Raw genomic sequence first — 21,104 nt, forward strand, 5'->3', positions numbered from 1 at the left:
GGGCTCTTGGTTTGGTGAACTGACCCAATGATCATCTGCGAACAGTCTGCCCCGGTGCTTCTCTTATTGCTGAGACATCTGTACCCGGAGCTTCCCACCACCTCCCACCCGTGGGATGCAGCTTTTGGAAGGAGCCAGTGGCCTGGGTTGTTTGTGGAAGAACATCTCAAAAAAAGGCTTTTAGCAAAGCAGGAAAGCACAGAACCGTGCCCCGCAAGCAGCGGATGAGCTGACGCACCCTGGGCACCAAAGAAAACCAAAAACTGTGTCTTTGTGTGTCCGTTCAGCATATACATGGGCATGCTTTGGTGTCTGCTTGTGTGGATAGGGTGTGCAAACTGAAGTTACCTAACGTGCAATATTCGCAAAACAACTCCGAAGAGAGCAAGAAACTATTTTCTGTCGTGAGACTGCAATTTCCAAATGACAGATGTCCACACGTAAATAATAGCAAATGAAACTTTGGTGGAAAATGGAGACAGTATTTAGGGACCTATTTTCAGCCACCGGTGGATTATAGACATTTCCCTCTTCCCCAGGTCAGTGGTGATTTGTTTCAGAAACTGAATTGTCTTGATTGATTGAGTCTGACCATAGTTTTTTGCTAAACTCAGCCTCTCTTCGTAATCTCCTCTACAGCAGGACTTCAGTTTTCAGTATGGGAAAGAAAAAGAGAAAGGAAGTGCAGTATTTGCTAAAATGTCAACTCAGCTCCAGTCACATCAACTTCCATCATAAGTTTGTAAAAAAACCCAACAGAAACGGGTATTGCTCACCTTCCAAAGTTTACGGCCAGTTCTTTTGGAAAACTTCAGTTCAGGAAAAGAAACTGTTAACTTTCAACTTGCAGAAACTCGATTCACCAGGTTGGGGCAAAAAAGAGATTCAGCTGCCCATTCCTCCCTGTGTGGATCGTGTGTTTGAGTTTTGGATCACTACGACGACAGCCACTGGCTTGCTTCATCTCCTTCCACGCTCATATTCAAGCTTCTTATAAAGCAGCTTTTGATGAAAGCAGCAACACAAGAAGCAGATTGAACCTAATGGCTTATCATACATTTTAAACATCCTTGTCTCCTCTGTTTTTCCTTCTGAGGGCTGTGACCCCCTGAAGTTCTGAGTAAGAATTACAAAAAACGTAAACCAGGAGTGATCAAAGAGCGTCAGGAGCTGGAACTGTACATGGAGCAGGCAAACTGTAGCAGCTGTCAGCGAGATAATATTAGAGTCATTTATGCTTTGATTAATTAATTAGCACGTTATTTTAGGGGGAAAAAAACCCCCAAGCAACCTTTTGGCGTGCTTGTGCTGCACTTTACCCACTGCATTTTGAAATTCCATGTAGAAAAATCACAACTGGTAAATAATGAGTCGGGAGGGAGTTTTAAAAGATAGGCCAGAAGTTGACTGGGTGCTTCAACAAGGACAGAGGTATTTAAACTGAGTAGAAAAGATCTCTGGTTCCTGCGTGGGTGTCATCGCTGTGCAGCCCCAAAGGGCAGAGTCAGAGCCCTGGAGAAGCCAAGAGCGTGAACGTCGTCGGGGCCGAACCAAACGCCGATCGGGAATTCTGTACATGGGTGGTTGGTGGTTTTTTTCCCCTGTAACAGCAGTATTCTGCTGCCCACCCAATGCCCGGTCCCCCTCTCGTGCCACCGTAACTTAGAGAAACCTCCTCTGCAACAGAGGGGATGGAGAAGGATGGTTGCAGTCATCCCAGCAGCCTCAATTAACTGGATGTGTCAGCACGCTACTTGGATCTGAACTTTTGGAAATGAAATGAAATGTGCCACTGTCTTGATAATTCAGACTGCCAGAAGTTTCCTTGGCCGCTGCATAGCGCACCGCCGTGGCGTGGGGATGGTGCTCAGCCTCTTGCTCCCCAAAGACCGCCCGGTCACAGACACGCAGGAGAGGAACTGTGCTTGTTTCTCGAGGAAGAAGCCCCCTTGAAGATAATCCACGTCTCCATGCCTGGATGCGCGCATTTAACATGCTGACAGTGTTGAACCAACAATTGCAAGATTTTCACTTCAGGAGTGAAATTGTTGTGTGCTGTTTTACCTAACAAACGTTTAAGCAGATGCAGAATATATTCCTTTCAAGAGCCTGAAACAACAAAAGAGCCTGAAAGAGGCTGCCGAGAGAGAAAAGCATAGGTAACTCCTACACACGTGAGAGTAAGTCACGTCTGTAAATGAGGTTGGAAGATGGCACACTCTCCACTTTGTAGGTGTTTCCAATAATGTATCATCTAAGTGATTCGTTTTTTTAAGAAAATGTAAATAATTTTAAGGAGAGACACTGTGCATTGACTTCATCTTGTGTGAAGAAAACACAGCGTACCTGGCAGTATTTAAACAAGTCATGGAAAATAGCAGTTAGCGCTGGTTAGGTTTGTTGTAGTGATGTAACTGAGATGTTGCCGATGCGTTCTCATTTTGCATTAATGCCTTTCTTTCTGTTCTCCTCATGTTCCTCCTCCTCATTAATGCCATGCATTTAACCCATTGTGATGTGTGCCCCTTGGTGGCTGTTTGTGGTTTGGTTTGTTTTGTTTTGTTTTTCTGTTTAACTTACCTATTCATTTATTTTGGAATGCTCATTTGGTGATGTATGGACCCAGACCCCATTGATCCATTAGAAGTTGATTTTTATCCTTTGCTTGATGATTTCCCTACCTCAGTCCCAGATATCTCCACCCCCATGCTCCCACCAGTAGGTGTCCAGGCTGTTGCACTTACGCATGATGCAGTGAGGGTCATCTGGGCAGACAACTCTGTCCCAAAGAACCAAAAGACTACGGAGGTTCGCTTCTACACAGTCCGATGGAGAACAAGCTATTCGACAAGTGCTAAGTACAAGGTGAAATTTTAACGCGTTGTGAATTTATGAGCTATTTCATCTGTTCTTATCTTATTTGCAAAGACTCTGATTTGGCTTTTATGAACTTCCCTCAACCAAAATTTGCATTTCAATCAAAAGGAAACTTGCCTGAGTAACTACTGCTTCCTAGAAACCTGTGTGTTTACTTGGATGAAAATGCCATATTTTAATTAATTCCACATGCCAATTGTTGAAAGTTTTGATCTTCGATCTTTACCAATCAGATATAAATTAGTCACAGATTTGGTAGCACAAGAGTGTAGCGTGACTAGGAAGAAATGCCAGTTGCAAACCCACCCACACTGTATGGCAATTCCACCCACCTATATTACGTATTCCCAAATAGCAAAAAATGAAGGCTAGTTTATGAGAAAACTCCACTTGAATGGATGCGAGAGCAGCATGCTATTTTCTGTATGAGCATTTCTTTCCAAGTCCTAATGAAAGCAGTACCAAACCCCGTGCGGTACATTAAAGAGATACGGTGGGACAGGGAATGGGAAGGAACAAGCACAGCCTTTAGGCTTTTTTGTTTGCTTGTTTTTGAACAATAAGCTGTCTTTCCCTACTATCGTCAGCTTATATATTGCATCTCATATAACATCCACCTTCCCCATGATGAGCATGCCCTTCCTCCTGTGCCCTGCCATAATAGTTGTTTTCGCTTGCCTAAAGGATCATATTGATCCATAGTGAGTTGTTTGCTATGGGTGTATTTTTATACTGCAGGTGGATGCCCCCTTTTTTACTGTTCTCCGTCCTAACAAAAGCAGCCTCATACAAGTCATTTTTACAAGGACTGTGGAACAGGCCAAGCTCTATCCACCACTGAGGCTCCTCTGATTAGAGCCCGAGTGATGAGTCTGAATAGAGGTTGGCCTTTCTAAACCCCAGAGAATAGCTCTCCATCCCCTTTCAGGTTTGGGGTACCCCTGTCCTACAAGACTCTAATCTCAAGATCTTTCCCAGGCAATTTTCAGAAGACATAGAAATGATGGTGGAGAAGTTCTTGCCTTCAATCCCTTTTCCGAGTGTGATTTTTCAGCTCTCCCCCTTGCACGTCTCCGTCAGAATTTGGCTCGCTGGCACTCGGCTCGGTCCGTGTGCTGTCACAAAACTATCCATTTCAGTTGCCTTACTCCTGATTTGCATTCATGCCAGCTGAGAGGAGACTCGGTTCAGCTGGCTTTTTGCTGCAGGTGCTGACCCACTGTAAAGCTTTTAAATAGTAGCACATCTTTACAAGGTGTAAAAGGACGTACCTTGCTTTTACATCTACTGCCGCGCTTGTGGCGACCTCAGATGCTGACAGGATGATCTGCAACGTTAACACGCAAATTTTGTATGTTCATGCAGTTGTAACAAGCTCCGAGGTAATTAAGGGTGCCAAAACGATGCACTGTAATGTTTTGAATGCCCTACCTTGATCCGACTCCTCTTTAGAGATGGATTTCCGAGCCCAACAAAATGTGGCGCATAGCACAGGGAAGCACAGCGAGTCCCACTTTGCAGCTCTAGTGATGAAATGAAAGCTCCAGAAAAGACAGCATTGTGTTTTGCCACTTACGGTCAATCATAACATCTTCTCTAGTTTCCCAGTGCACGTACTGAGCGGCATGCAGTGGAAAATGGTGGGTGACGAGCAAAAAATGATCAAACCCAGCCCTATTAATCTGCTGTGCAGGAGAAGCACGTCCTGCTCAGAGGTGTCGAGCCCGTTGGCTTTCTGCTCGCACGAGCAGGTGGACATCTCTCGCAGAGCCACCACGCAGGGCTCCGGGAGTCATCGAGGAGCAGGAGGCTGAAGAGGAGAGGAGCGAGAGTGAAATTACCTTTTTTTGCCATCCTCTCTAGTTCGACTGGTCTCTGGGTAGCATGTGAAGAGCCGGTCTGATTCATTTATTCCAGTTCAATCACCCAGAAGCAGAAACAATCAAAAATCTTTCAAGAGGGTCTGCTTTCTTGAAATAACCACATTTTTTACAAGGAAATGATAAAAGCTATTATGTTATTCTTTGAAAACGGTGGGGAAAACTTCTGTTTTCTTCAGAGGGGTTTGGATCAGGCTCACAAGTAGGTTCCCAAAGCACTTGCTTGTGCATTGGTGTTGAATTTCCACGTCTTTTGAGATTTTCCCATTACAGTCTCCCATTGCTTCAAAACTGTATATCAAATCTAATATAATGAAGAGTTTAGACTTTCCTATTGAAGTTGAAAGTTTATAAATGTAATTTTTCCCTACCAACTTTACTTTGTACAAACTGTCCCAAACAGGCATGGTGTGGCATTACTAAAGGTACTTGCTACAGTTACACCCCCTTCATCTCAACGTGATATTAACTTCAAGGATGTTTCGACTATTGAAATGCTAATATTTAGTATAGAGTGAAACAGTCAAAGAAAACCACTCAGCTGGAGACAAATAAGTTTCTTTGTACAAAAAAGAACCCAATGTCTTTATGTTCTGCTAAAGACTATTTTGTCCAGGAATAGGTTCAAACCCTATTGTTTTTTTCCATGTGAATTTTTCCTGATCATGTTTAATATCTGAGAACTTCCACAGTGATAGTTATCAGATTTAGTTACCCTGAGACATGCTGAGGAGTATTTTATGCCGTAAATAATTTCATTTCTTCCAAAATCTTTTCTGGGGGAGAAAATTATTATTCCCTATATTGAAATCCAGCCTTTAGTCAAAGAATAATTTATATAAACTCTAGCAGGTAGATTTTGCCGTCTCTGTCAAGTAGTTGAGTAGTTTGGCTGAGTAGTTTATAAACACATAGGTTATAAGTGATGTCTTTGCTTCAGTAAGACTTTTTATAGAGGGAGATCCTCGGCTGAAGTAAACCCCTCGTACGGATAAGTTGCAAAATGGCTAATTTCCAAGAACTAGGAGATTTAATTCAGTATGAAGATGATAAAATCTGGTATTGCATTAAGTCTTCCTATTAAGTAGCATGCAAAACATCTGTCAGAGCACTTGTGATAAAACAGCGTACCGTGTAGGCATATATAGCCCATTCATTAATGTCTCTGCAAAGTAAATTTCTCCCACTCCCCCTTGAATATTACTGCTTTATTCTGTGGTGTGCTGGAAACTTGATGTCCCATTTTTAGTAAAGGTCGATTTATTTTTGAATCATCTGGTGATTAGCATCAGAATGGCATTACTGATGCGTGCCAGCAAGATGCCTTGTTGTGAACCGCTTCCCAAATGTGAACATCAAGGTAGTCTTCTGATGCAAATGTTGTCCTCGCTCAGTACACTTTACTCTATAGGTATATAAAGGTGTAAAAGAGCACACCACATTTATGCGCTCGCCTGTAAGTTGTTGGCGCTGGAGGATTGCACACCAGGCTCTGTAGCTTGAAAAGCATGGGAATTGATTTTATTCAATTGTCACCAATTTGTCCGATAATTTTCTTCTCACTTGTCTCCTTTGATACTAGTGCGGTTTGCCTCAAATTGTTCCGTACTGCAGGCTGAGGTAAAAAGCTACATCAGCTAAAAATAAATGAACAATTTAATATTCACATCAACATCAATATGTTTAGTTGTTCATAACGTATCACAGTGAGGCAGATCAATAATATATTTCAAATATAATCTAATATATAAACAAATTACATTTAACCAAGCGAAAGTGTGTTTTATGAATGCAAAAAAGCATCTTTATGCAGGGGTCCCGGGTCATATTTCGATCTCTGTCATAAATACACGTTAACCCCAGGAACTGAGAAGCCTTAGTCAGGACCATTCTAGGGGTAAAAATGCTTTCTGAGCCGCCACTAAGAATCAGGAGACTAAAAAGTTTTTGTTGTTGGGGGTTTTTTTTGGTTTTTTTTTTTGTTTGTTTTTTTTTTTTTAGAAGAAACCCATCAAACAGGCTGGAAATTAGTATTTAAGTAGTGGAAATGTTCCTATTTTTTGTCCTCTTATGGGCATAGATGAAGGACGTAGGGTTAGCTTCCAATTTACATTTGAAAAAAATGCATGGCAAATTTCTTTGTCTGGGAAAAGAGAGAGAGAGAAAGAGAAAGCATCACAGTAATTTCTTTAACTGCCTATGGTACTAAAAATACTCCCATTAAGGTACACAGTAGCAATAGAGCTATTTTGCTTGGAAAAGGAATCCATTCTAACTGTTGTTTTACTTGGCTACCAGCAAAACCAGTGGCTTTAAAAGGCGTTCTTGGGTCCATCTCTTTGCAGTCGGCAGACACGACCGCTCTGAGTCACACGGTGATAGGTCTGAAGCCAAACACGATGTATGAGTTCTCGGTCATGGTCACCAAAGGTCGGCGGTCCAGCACGTGGAGCATGACCGCGCACGCCACCACCTACGAAGCAGGTACGGCAAGAGCTGCTGGAAAGGCTCTCTTTGGTGTTTTTTATTTGTCACCAAAAGCCTTGTTCAAGTTCATCCTAACTGCATAAACCAATAGTGCACCTACAAAATTAACTGTATTTCTTCACTTTTTTTCACGGGTACAAAGCAGAGCTGTCGCTCTACTGAGCTCTGGTGGCATCGCAAGAAGTTAGGAGATGGTAGTGTGTGTGTGTGTGATATGTTGCCCCATAATATAATGAGTATCTGTGACTGGTAATGCTAATGATTTAAAATAGTTTTCACTTTTCAAAGAAACCCGTGATCAGGTGAGAACAATTATTCTCTTATCGTTAGGTAATGATTTTGCTACTTGAAAATTTTGACTTCTGAAGTTCTGTGTGGTTTTGTCTCAAGTTCGTGACTTCCCATCTTACCCGCTTAGTAGAAAGGACTCAATGACTGCTTCTATCTAATGCACATCCTTCTTGACTCAAGGTCTTGACTCACAGCTCTGTTCAGAATACTACGGGGACACATTTTCGCTGTTTGCTGCGCACTGTGCTGGTGACCAACGCAGCAGTCCAGCCAAGACCTACAGTCAGAGTTACAGTGACTGAAACCGTGTGTGCGGAATTAGAGACAGAGACAGCAACAGGAAAAAAAGATAATAGTCAAGTGAGCAGTCTTTTTAGCTTGCTCATTATTTATTGGAAAGACACAATTCTCTACCCTGTGCTAAATGTTGACTTACAGAAATTCCCTGCTGACAGTTTGGTAAGACATCTCTTCTGTGCTCAGTGTTTTTATACATCTGTATTTCATTTCCAGCAAGCAGCCATTGTTAATAGTAACAATATGCTTATAATAAACAAATACACTTGGAAGGCTTAATTTAGCGCTCTTCTCAAGCGTTTGAGTGGTATTTTCCAAGGAGGAAGCTATGACCTGAAAGATATTTCAGATTCTGAAGGGGACGAAACCCAGTTTTGATAACAGACACCAGTTACGTATTATATGTAACCCTAGTTCAGCGGGATAAAAATATTTGAAAAGGGATGGAGACGTAGTGATCTCTGCAGGCAAGAACATCCTCTCCAAAACTTAATTCTTTCTTTCTCTTTTGTGTGCTTTCAGTTAACCACAGGAGGGAAATAGTATGCCTGGTCTTTACTTCTAGTTATCACGTAGGTGTTAATGGCAAGGGTGGGGTCTTCCATTAAGTTTTCATTTCTTTTCGAATAAGCTATTGAGCCCCTCTTTTGAAACTCCTGAGTAGATTTGCTTTTGAATAACCCCACTGACCTGCACGAAGCTGGATGCTGCAGAGCTCCTAGGTTTTCCAAATCCGTTATGATTGCCTATATATCTTGCTGTAGTCCCTTGTCCATAGATAAGAATGTCCATGGTTTTGCTTAAGATATTTTTCTTCTTCATCCGCTGTAGACAGCAGTATGTACATTTGGACACCAATGTAGTACATGCTATATTTTCCTGAGGGTGATGGGTGGCCTTGAAAACACTCTAGGTGCCATTACAAATTGGTTTCTACCAGCAGATACCAAATGAAGTCTGCTGGTAAATATTGATTTGTTGGGGTTTTTTTTAATGAAAATCACAGTACATGCCAGTTAATTAACAAAGGGAGAATAAGAGGGAATATATGTGTCCTTAGATTTTCCCATGTGATTGCAATGCAATTATCTGAGCTTGATGGAGCAGCTCTGTTAATTAAGGACATCCTGCACTGCTGATCTTTATTGCCTATTTTGTACCCATTCTGCATGTTGAATTTCCTGTAATGATATTAAAAACCATACATATCAGCATCGATACAGAATTCACTGGAGATTACTGCCATAGCTGGGGAGAGTTGTTATGCCCATAATTCAAAAGCAACTCTCAGAGCCAAGTTCTGTCCCCAGATCTGCCTACACAAGTCTTACTGATATGAGGGGTGTTAATGAGTGCTAAGGGAAACATCTAAAGCTTTGATTTTTCTCACGATATCTTGTGTTCACAATCTGCTGAAAGCAGAGCTCAACTTCAGCCGCTCGGCGGGACTCACGTGGTAATCACCAGCATGGTAAGCCTATGTTACAGGAGGGGCTTACAAGCTTCGTTGGTTTAACCTCACAAATGACAGAAAGTCTAGGAAAGGAAAGGGTTAGTTCATGAAAACATGTCAAAAGGGTTCATACCAGAGAACGGAAAATAGTGTTTAAGGTAAAGATGCTGTTTGCATACAGAGAGATGGATGCACTTCGGTACAAAAACTTTATGTACAGTTGGAGAATGTTGTAGGATAGGCTTAGCAAAAGCAGAGAAGGAAAATTCTACTTTTAAAATCAAGTATGATTTCTTTATGAAAAGGGTTATTTCTTGCAGTTCCCTGAAACAGCAAGACAGTCCGAGATGTTTCTTCTAGTACCCTGTTTTCAAACTGAAGAGCCAGTGTCCCAAGCTGGCTACAAGCTGAGTAGCTTTTAAATGCAACACAACCCTCTTGAGAAATAATAATAATAACAACAATAATTATAATAGATAATAGATAGTAATAATAATAGATAATGACAAAACAGTAATGCAAACTTCCGTAGCAGTGTGGGAGCTCACATCATGCTGGGCATTGCTGAGGATTAAGAGACTACTCGAAGATCTGTGAGTTTTTATTGTGGCTTGCCTACTTCAGGCTAAGAAAGATGCTTTCAGCGAGAAGCAACTAATGTGACAAGACTAAAGCGAAACACTGTGAGTCCCATTGGTGCTGGCTCTGGACGTACCAGACTGAATGTCTTGTTCCAGCACGTATAGCAAAGATAATCCACCCGAAATCTGCCACAAAGGGCATCAGCTGGCGAGTACTCACCTGCTTAGTAATATAACAACGGTAACGGAAACTTCTGTTTTCTGCGTACAGATTTCGTGGTTGCGTTCTGGATCCCACTCGTGAAAAGTTCAACTGATGCAAATACCGTGAGACCATCTGCTCTGTGTTATTTCAGAGCGATCGGTTCCTTGTGACCAGAGCCTGTTCGGCAGCTGGCTCTTCCCTTACTTCTTCTTGTTTAAGATCACCGAGTGTTGGTCACTCTGAAGATTTGTGTCTGTGCTTTAGGTCGGGTTGGTTTAGTTCAGCATGGTCCAACAGATTTTTAAAGCTTGACTTCCTAAGGTGACTTTGGAGCAGTTCTTCGAACATTCAGGAAAGTTGTTTAGTGGCCGTATGGGTAGGACGCAGATGATGGGGTGCTCGTACGCTGTGTTCTCCATGCTGTTGTGCTATCTATATGCTCTAAGTCGTCTACAGCCTGGATCAAATCTGAGTAAATGAACAATGAGCTCAGTGCCAATGTATTACTCCTCTCTCTTAACTATTTTTTAATAATTGCCCATTTTTCCTTTCTCGTCCACGGTCTTACGATATGATTTTAAAATATCTGAGACGCTGCGCAAGACGTCACGGCCAGCATTAGTAAAGCAGGGTGCAAAGCAGCCACTGCAAGCGCAGAAACCCAACCTTCCATCTTTAATGCAGTGGAGATAGAAAAGCTAAGAATCTTCTGTCGTGTCTAAAATGTCCCAAGCTGAGCATATATTTGTTTTATACTGGTACATACCTACAAATATTCCTAACAGAGAAGACACAATATTATTACTGTTATTAAATGGATAGGGCTCCCACAGTATATTAGATGTTCTTGGATACCTCGGTGGTCGTTTAGCTGTAAGGACCAATATTAACGGTAGGAGGATAAGGGCTATCCACCAACTCCTAGCGTATCCCCACGCAGTGTTTTGTACAATTGCCACTATTAAAATACCACTTCCAGACAAATCATATGCTACATGTTTGAAATGCATCTAAGGACTCTCGCATTTGAAACGTTCTAAGAAGGCAGTAAATGCCTACTGAGTAGTTCATGCCTGCTACGGTGCATAAGGAATTCAGAAGGTGAATAATTTCAGTTTTCAATTATATTCATTATTTTCAGCTCCAACCTCTGCTCCCAAGGATTTGACAGTCATTACGAGGGAGGGGAAGCCCCGGGCCGTCATTGTCAGCTGGCAGCCGCCGTTGGAAGCCAATGGAAAAATTACTGGTAAACATTTACATTATCCTGTATTCTCTATGTATTGACTCTTCTGATCATTTGCTGCTTTCACTCCCTATCTCTGTTTTTTTTATCTTGGGTGCTATTTGCTCTGACGTTATTTTATTTTCTCTTACTTTTATCAGCCAATTTGGTCTAGGATTCAAGGCAGTATTAGGGATACTGCAAAGTCTAGAACTCGGGGGATGTAAATCTTAATTTTAAATGCTAAGAGCAGTAATATAAGTTAAAAATGCAGCATTCAAAGTGAAGGTTTTGTGGTATGTGCTGCTCAGTGATAATTAGAAATGACTAATAATAAGTACTTTGTTTGGCAATAATGCCATACATAATGATAGGTTGCTCAGTGCAGCAGATCATGGGAGAGTTTATTGGTAGATGCTTAACTTTTTACAATAACAATTTAAGGCAATGATAATCAGGGAAGAAACCCTAATACTGACTGACAAGAACTGAACTTAATGGATGCTTCACAATGACAGATTTTATTTTCCAAAATACTGCATATAACCTTAGTGCCTAATTAAGAAATCCATTACAAACCTTTAATGTTAATTCAGTTTGAAAAATATAGTGGAGTTCTATCTGAGATTTTGCATTTAAATGATCATTTTAGGCTGTTAATAGACATCTTAAAGGCAAATAATTATTAGGAGAAATATTGCTCGTCTTCAAAAATGTGCACATTAGGGTCACATTGCTACAAACAGTTGGGCTAGACCAGCTCTACGACATATTTTCATGTGGGAGAAAGTGTGCGTATGTCACCATTACTGCTAGCAATCCCAGCTACACCCCGCTGAAACACTGAGAAATATAAATGTAAGAGGAAGAAGAGCGCCTGGGAATGATGTCCCGTGTGAGCCATGAGCAGTGAAGAGCACTGGGTCAGATTTTAACAGTAGTAACTCGCAGGGCTTCACTGGCATCAGATGAGCTGTTGTGAGTTACACCAGGAAAGGACCCCACTTTATATTACCAATAAAATAAGGATATGCTTCCATGTGGACAACGCCCAGCAATAACGATTCCTAGGCTAGTCTTGCATAACTGTGTATAATTCCACTCCACATTATCATCAGGACTTGACAATCCGTGACCGTGTCTGAAAGGGAGGATGTTTTGATGAAATGGCTCTGTTTATGCTAACCTAATTTAGCCATTAGAGAGCAGAAATGATCATTCTGATGGGCAACGCACTGCAGAGGGGTTGGAATTAGATGATCTTTAAGGTGCCTTCCAACCCAAACCTTTCTAGGATGATTCGATGATGATGATGAAATGACTGCTAACTGTCCTGATTCCTCAGTGACTAAAAGACAAAATAAAATAAAAGCTTTCCTGACTTCCAAGGCATGAAATGACTCTGCGGCAGCAACTTTTATAGAGTTTTTCCATCGACAGCAGCGTTCAGACCTTAGAGCGGGCTGGGTCCCGACATCCATGCACAAACTTCTTTCTTGTAGCGCTTGGTTGAAGAATGACTCTCATGGGGATTTTTTACTGCACATGTGGTCAAATGTTTCTTAGGCGTATCAGAGGAAACAACTGCTTGTGGAGAGTAGAAATGTCCCTAACAACCGAATCTTCATCCATACAAATGCTTGAGTGAATATATTTGTGTTAATTTGAGAAACTTATATATGTTTTCATAGCTTAATATATATTACTTCAAATGTCATGATCAGAGAAACTGCTTTAGTAACCCCAAAATACAAGCCTCTAAATAAAATCCCATAATATAACACTAGCACCAAAAAAAACCCCCACAAAACCGTAACACTTCCATCCTAACGCCGCTTGTCTGTGACCAGTGTAACCGATCACGTGGAATGAGTTTTGAAAAGCATCTTTGTTTTAGAAAAGAATAGGGAAATAGCATTAATGATAAGGCTTATACCAACCTTGTAGTAACTTTGGGTCCAGACACAAAGACGAAGTCCAGACGACCCACTCGGGCTCTCCCCGCTCCAGTAGCTCCCTCCTGCGGCACAGCACTTAAGACCAGGCTTGGAGTGGGGTTTTTGCCTATGACTAACTTGCCAGGGAGCATTTCGGGGGAAAAAAAAAAAAAAAAAAAAGAAGCTGTTTTCAAAGTTAGGCAGAAACTTGTGTTGCAGGGGGTGCTAGACCTCACAGCCTTGCTTACAGGCTTTTTTCTTCCCAAAATTTCATTTCCTGGCAAGGTAATTCCTACAAACTACTACTCCTTCCTAACACTGGTGCTTCTATTCTCCAAGTTCTAAAACTTTTAAGTTTTATTCAAACTTCTATTGTTTGAATAAGTATTTATTGTAATACTCTTTAAGTTACCAAAATTCTGAGTTACCAAAATTTTTAATTCTTTATTCTTTTCACCAAAATACTTTTCCCTATAGTTCCCGAGAAATATTGCATAAGCACCCAGTAATCGATGCGTGTCATTAATACCAATTAGTTTTATTTCAGCACTGAAACACTAACGACTTACGTCATATGGTTTATGGCAGCTATCAGACTGAAGGGTGCACCTCAATTTGAGAAATGCGCTTGTAACAGCTTTTTAATGTGTGCTACTTATTTTTATATTTGTTAAATCTCTATTTCTTACAGTAAATACTGTAATCGTGGTTTTGTTCTGAAAATAGACAAATGTGTATTTTCATAGCATTCCTCAAAGCTATTTTGATTGGAGACCTGCCCTCCCTGCTTTTATAAAGAAACCCCCGCTTTTTAAGAAATCTGGATTTTACCTGTATTTCGTAACAGAAGCACGTTAAAATATGCTTGAAGCACTAACTGAGAGACTGTGTTTATTCAGCTTACATCCTCTTCTATACTTTGGACAAGAACGCTCCGATTGATGACTGGATTATGGAGTCCATCAGCGGCGACCGCCTCACCCACCAGATCATGGACCTCAACCTGGACACCGTCTACTACTTCAGAATCCAAGCTCGCAACGCCAAGGGAGTGGGGCCCCTCTCCGATCCCGTTTTCTTCCGGACACTGAAAGGTTTGGATCTGTGTCATCTGGATAGTAATGATACGTAGAATTTTCTTATGCCTTCATGGGAGCTTTGCAATTAATTCCATGTCAGCCAGAAGAGATCCTACTACTTGAAACTATTATTGAGAGATAAAAGCAAAATGCTACATGCAGTAGTTGACAAAAGCAAACCACATAATGAGGCAGTAACTATATTTTTCAATTCATTCAGCTGGGGGAAAGCACTCTGACACCACCTAACTTTCTCCCATCAATAATAAAGCTAATTGGATCTGACTGGATTTCTCTAGGGAGGTCCCTTTTCATTTTGGATCTTTCAGTGACTGTAGGAACCCGTAATGACTCACTCCTATCAACAGAGTAGACGGGCAAAATTATGATTAAAAACCTCAGCAAACTGAGATGCAGCTTAGCTTTGTGTGGGGAAAGTTGTTCCAGATATTTTTCAGGACCTGTTATTAACAAGAGACTAATTAATACCTGACCCCTCTCCCTCAGTGACCGGTGAGAAGGAGCAGGCAAATGAGGGGTGTGGGGTTTGGCTGGTATTTCAGCACCGCTGTGTTTATGAGAGCAAAGGGTTGTGCTTGTATCAGGCTCCATTTCAGATGAACATGGGAGATATTCCTCTTTTCTCTTCCCCGCTTGCCTGTCTGTGTGAAGGCCTGACGTGATCTACCCAGAAATTATTAGTTATGAAGATGTAAGCAATATTACCGTGAGTGGGAAGCAGGGTTCTTGCTGCAGCTCTGCTCCTTATATTTTAACTGTCACTCATTCATTTGCACAAAGGTATGAAATTGCTTTTAGAAAGACGTGTAATTAATGAAAAACTCAAATGACATAAACAGCGAACCTATTCCAGGAAAGAAGCATGGCATATGAGAGAGCACGTTAGCGCTGTGTCTCCTCTAGAGAAAATCCAGGGATTTGTATATAAAAACAACATCTCGGCAGAAGGTAATTGAAACTGGACGCAGGCTGGGCCCGAGAAGTCACGACTGGAGGGAAATTAGGGAAATTCAGCCCCAAACCTGTGCGCGAGAGGCTTGGAATTAGCGTTGACACTCGAGCCTCTCTTTTAATCGGTCGCAAGTGACTTCATTTAACGCGAGCTGTACGAAAGCCAAGCAAAATGACTGCAGAGGAGGGGCGGCACGCCATCCCCACATCATTCCCTTTGGGGGATTTGTTTGTCTGTTTGGCGAGCGTTTGTATTTGAGTTCGTCTTTCAGCAAACCTTCGTCATGTGAATAGCAAATTTTTCTGCTGCCTCTGAGGGAAGGAGGGGAAACTCCCATTTTCAGCCATTAAGGAAGGTTTGCGATGAATGAGCCAGTGTCCTCAGCAGCGCTGGCAGAGAGCTTTCCCTTTTTCCTTCACTGATATCAGTGTCTCGAAAGCATGCTATCGACCATTCAGGCTGGGAGTGAAAAGCCTCATACAACAGTTTTCATGAATTAGCAAGAGTCAGAAAAAAAAATGAAAAATCGTATCAATTTGTTCTAAGCTTATCACCGCCTGCACAGGTTTGCAGGACTTACTTGTCCAAGTCATGTTTCACTTCGAATGAATTATTGGTAAGATCCTGATTATTCATTCTCCACTGCCATGAAATGTGAAGAGATAGCACTTTGCGGGTGCTTCATCTCTATCAAGCGGATGGTGCCAACTTAATTTCATGCTCACAGTTTGTGCCAAGCAGAAGAAGTCTATTAGACTGAGTTTAAAATGAGTCAAGGCATCAAAATATAATAGCTGCAGACTAATGAGATATGAAAAGATATAGAGACCCAGATATCTAACTAAACCAAAAGATTAATGCACTTGATATCACTTACTTTGTAATGTTTACACAAAGTACCATAAAACTCATTTGGGAAATGAATTCTAGATCAGACAGCATCAACAGATACCAGAAAGATGAATTTATACATTTGTTACGTCTTGTAATAGCCTACAAGGACGATGTCTAATACCCTGCCATGAATACTTAATGATATCCACCCTAAATATGTCATGTTCAATACTATTCAACTGTTTTTTTGACAAATCTATCCCTACACTCGAGGTGAAAAGACTTTCTGAAGTCTTGAGTGCATTCTGAATTATGCAAAAATGTTGGTTTCCTGCCCTTAATGATTATTAACAGAAGATGTGGATGTGCCATATGGTAATGTGTGCTCTGATGGCAAATCTCTGTCCTGATCAGAGGAAGTTTTAAATCACGAGGAACTAAACAAGCATCAAAGACCCACTAAGTCACCCACTGTCTCGTTTCATATATTATAGCACATAAAGCTCCTCCAAGGAAACCAAGCCATTACTTGTGTTGTAATTGCGATGCGAGTATTTGTACTGACTTTCCTTTACTAATGAAAATGTAGTGATCTGTGAGAAAGAGTTATGTTTAGTAGTAAATAACACTACCACGGAGCAATGAGTTTATATTCTTCCACCTCAGCTCCGCTGATGATAATATACAGGCAAATGGGCAAATCCTTAGCTTATGTAAATTGTTGTTACACTGTGAACTTCAATCAATCTGCAACAGTTTACATCAGTTGAGGATCCGCTTTTTTTATGCTCTGGCTGGTTAAATTTATCACTTCAAGCATGAAGAATCTGATGCACACATTCTCAGGGTCCTGGAATAGAAAGATAAAATGTGATTGAATATCTGTTGGTTTTGGGTTTTTTTTCTCTTATATAATTTGGGTGAAAATTTGAGGTCATTATTAGGGGTTTTCTTACTCCTTGTTGTTGAGTTTGGATGACTTCAGTAAATATTCCATATACATATATATGTATATGTGTTTATGGGAAAGAAGCAGAGAGTGCCCAAATAGTATGTCCATTTTGAAGCCTTTCACAGTGTACTGTCACAGATTGTCCCCGAAGGTAAAGTCCAAGTCTCAATGTTACATTATTTTTATGGCATGTAAATGAATCATTTTCAGAAATTCATTAACTTGCAGAAGTAAATAGTCAGAAATTTACTTGCAACTGCCCAATGAAAGATGACAACTGAAGAGGGAGGGAATGAACCGGTGACAGACAGAAAGGAAGGAGGATTTCCTCAATCTTTTAAATAACTTGTCAGTGATTTGTTTTTTCATCTGTTACAGAAACAAGTAGATCTCAGAGCTGTACTTAGTAAATGTGCTTATGCTTTCTTCTGCTCAGCTGTACCTGTTCGGGATTTCAGCCAGCATTTACAAACAGACCTTCCGTGAGCACTGAGCTCCTTTAATTAAAGAAGATGAGAGAGTAGTATTCTGCTTATCAGAATCACGCAAAACATTACGTAAACTGAAAAAAGTTGCCTGTTAACACACCTATAGACATGACGTCAAGCACGAACAAAGCCCTGGCTGAGATGTATTTTTAAAGGGAAGAGTGGAAAGGGGGAGAGAGAGGGCTGAAGAGGTCATGGGCTGAGCTTCAGATATTCCCATCATGTTAAGATCAGCAAGGAAAACTGTATTTGTGGGCTTTCTGCAGGACACCAGATTAAAAGTTGCCACTGTACCATTTCTAAAAGAACCTGAAATCGCAGCTGATGCCGATCCCGACCCCCCGCTTTTTGGCAAGGAAGGTGTGGGGCAGCATTTCTAGCACTGCAGTGCCCTCTAATGCTGCCTCGGCGGTGTGGTTCAGCAGCGCATCCCAGTCCATAACCGGCACCAAAGGTGACCCCTCGCGACCTGCCAAAAGTAAATATTACCCACCCGGCTTGGAGCCCTGCCTGGCACCGCGGGTCTCCAGGCTTTCGCCTCCTCCATCGCCTGGAGAAGGCAGCGAACGCCGAGCGGTGCTGGGGCAGCGTCTAAGTGGTATCGGCGCTCGGACGGAGGTAACTTCAGCTGCGAGCGAGGATTCATGTTTTCATGAATATATTTGTCCTCGGGGAAAGGCGATAAGCCGGGTATGGCTCAGCGGGGAAGCGCAGGCTCACGGATTTTCAGAAAGTTTTGAGGCAGTGTGCTCCATCTACCCCTCTTCTGCTCTGCATCCCTGTGGAAAAGTCGGAGAGGGGGGGAAAAAAAAATATTAACTGAGGGTTTGGGGGTCATCGAAGCAGCTATTCCCCCTCTGCCACAGGCATGGAGCTCGTAGACGTGTCTGTAAATGCAAATTACTGCTAGTTCGGTACCTCCACGTGTTCCTAGCGCGATGCCATCATCTAGAGGAGGTTTTGTAGTGGTTTTAGCAGCGAGGGGAGCAGCATGCTTTGCACCTGCAGGCACTGGTTATTTGACTTCCAGATTCATGTGCCAAAACACTTCTTTTTCCCCCAATTTCCTGTGTTTAAGATTCTTGCATAATTTATTAAGCAGAGGACTGGTTAATGCTCTATGATGGTAGCTACTTATGAAACGGAGGAAAGTTTAATTCCCTCAGCCATATCATAAATAGTCAAAAGTTGTAGCTGTGCAGGAAAGCTTTTAATATATCTACTGAATTTTGAAGTCTTGTCTGGTGCACTTCAGATCACGCTATCTTTTATGGGTTTTATGCAAACCAATGTAAATAGTTTTAAACCCCTTTGCAAAAAGCTGAAACAATGATAATGTAAGTCAGACCGAGCTCTCAACCTGTAGGTGATTTGACTGTAATTATTTAAAGAAGCAGTATCTCTCCCTCTTTCCCTTCTTGCTTGGTTAAACTTGCCAGATCGTACCAAAAAAAGAACAAGCGAATGAAAAAAAAGATTTCACATTTGGAAGAACTTGGTGAAAATATCTGATACGAGGCACGGTTCAGGGTTCGAGGAGCGTCTGGACGATGCTCTTAGCCATAGGGTTTAGTTTTAGGTAGTCCTGCGAGGAGCAGGGAGTTGGACTCGACGGTCCTTACGGGTCCCTTCCAACTCGAGATATTCTGTGATTCTATGATTCTGTGTTTGTCCTCTCAGCTCTCCAGGATCTCTCTGGAAAAGGGAACGGTAAAACTCACCCTGTCCTCCCGCACCTCCCGCCGCCGGTGCGGGAAGGCAGCACCGCGCTGCGCCGACCCGCTAAACGCCGTCGCTGCTGCGATGCGTCGGCTTGCCTGCGAGGAGCTGTCAGCCTCTAATGACATTGTCTCTTTCTTGCAGTCGAGCACCCTGACAAAATGGCTAATGACCAAGGTACGGTGCCCTCCATCTGTTGCCTTTTCTGCCGGAGCCTGGGGGGGCGCGCCGGGGAGGGGGCCGTGCTTTTCACCTGGGCTGCACACCTGATGAGGCAGACGCTGGCGTGATAATTAATCTTGTTAATGAAGTTCTGCTCGGCTGCGGCTGCTGCTTTGATGGGGAAGATGTAAATTTTCGGGAGAGGAAATTGTTTTGTCTCTTTTCTGAAGGACCAATTAAAATGTCAAGCTTCTTTGTATGAAATAAATTTTTAGTCTCTCTGCTGCACTTCTGAATAATTCACATTAAGTATAATTAAGCTCAGCATAATTTCCAGGCTCCTCTTGCACCCTTTCGTGGGTTATAGATTAAAGTTCAAAAGCCTCACTGTGAGAAATCGCAAATCATCTTTTCTCTCAAACCAGCAGCTCCTGTTCGATAATAGCAAAGTTTAGTCAACTTTTCAAGGCATTATCGTTACATTTTCCAAATGTGAGTATATGTCTGATTAGTCACAGTTCCTCTGCTCCTGTCTCCATTCGAATAGTTGTGAAGTCTGTTGCTAGGATATTTTTTCCTTTTTTTTACTGTAGACCTACTTATTCCTAAGTATTTCTTTCAATTACAGCTAGAGCATTGTACATTTATGTGACATCTGCCCAAGGAAACAGTCGTCATGACATTTGGAAAACTCAGACCTGATCTTGGGAGGTTTATTTGGATTCAAACTCTCACTTCACACTAGTTTAAAAGGCAAAGTGAGGTGTAAACCTCAAATCCCTGGCTTTACTTAACAGCCACCATCTTACCCCAATTTAGTGAGTTGAGTTAACTTACAATAGGTAATTCCTAGGGAAGTCAAGAAAGCGTTATTTAGAAGATCAAGGTCAACTCCTGGAGGTTACCCGGAGCATATTTCTTCACTAGGATTTTACTTTGTACAAGGTACCCCATAGAGTATCACAGCAGGGTAGCACATTGGAGAGACCCACTCTCAGCCAGTTTTGGAAATTCACCCTCCGATTTCAGCGTATGATTTGCTGAAAGAAGTAGAAGTATACAAATTATAAAATTAAAAGCTGGTTTGCTCAGTATGATTTTTTGCACCACAGCACACGCAAATTGAAAATGTCAGGTTTGAATAGATAAAAACTATTTTTAAAGGGTAAAAGTGTTAGGTTACAAAGAAGCCTGTAAGTAAATCTTCAGTATATTTTTGTGAGATTTGCAGTTAAAATGTTTTCAGGCAGGTTTAGAATGCCTAGGAGAGGCTTCAGCACAAGTTATCACCTGGTAAACAGGACCGAAAAAGTGTCCAGTTCAGTTTAAAAAAACAAAAGTGTGGGGGGGGAAACGTAAGGCTGGATGGAAAGTAGAGTTTGCGTCTTAGTTCTTCACTGAGCATGTTGCTCTGTTTCGGCATAACTGTATGGTTGTATGGCCGTACTGTAGTGCTATTTCATGGACCTCAAACTACCACAGAAAAAGAGAGGTCTGGGTGGTTTTCCTTTTGTGCATCGTGTTCTTCTGGGAACACTGTGCCCCTTGCTAGGGAAAACAGTCACCAGAATAATTCGTTCTTGAGCAGCCTGAACAGTGGTTGCAACCTGGTGAGTGAAGGATACTCTGTATAGACTTTAAAACAGGGAAGATTTCAACCTGTT

General features: G+C 41.8%; 1 protein-coding gene across 1 annotated transcript in view; it reads left to right on the forward strand.

Annotated features, from left to right (window-relative positions):
- Nucleotides 1-21,104, forward strand: part of DCC (DCC netrin 1 receptor) — a 572,354-nt gene that overhangs the window by 503,403 nt on the left and 47,847 nt on the right. Inside the window, exons 17-21 of the mRNA XM_049794299.1 lie at nt 2,627-2,865; nt 7,103-7,241; nt 11,213-11,320; nt 14,133-14,327; nt 19,423-19,455. Coding sequence (XP_049650256.1) covers nt 2,627-2,865; nt 7,103-7,241; nt 11,213-11,320; nt 14,133-14,327; nt 19,423-19,455 — 714 coding nt within the window. The remainder of the gene's footprint in view (nt 1-2,626; nt 2,866-7,102; nt 7,242-11,212; nt 11,321-14,132; nt 14,328-19,422; nt 19,456-21,104) is intronic.

The sequence above is a fragment of the Accipiter gentilis genome, chromosome Z (assembly GCF_929443795.1).
Source record: "Accipiter gentilis chromosome Z, bAccGen1.1, whole genome shotgun sequence".
Lineage (NCBI taxonomy): Eukaryota > Metazoa > Chordata > Aves > Accipitriformes > Accipitridae > Astur > Astur gentilis.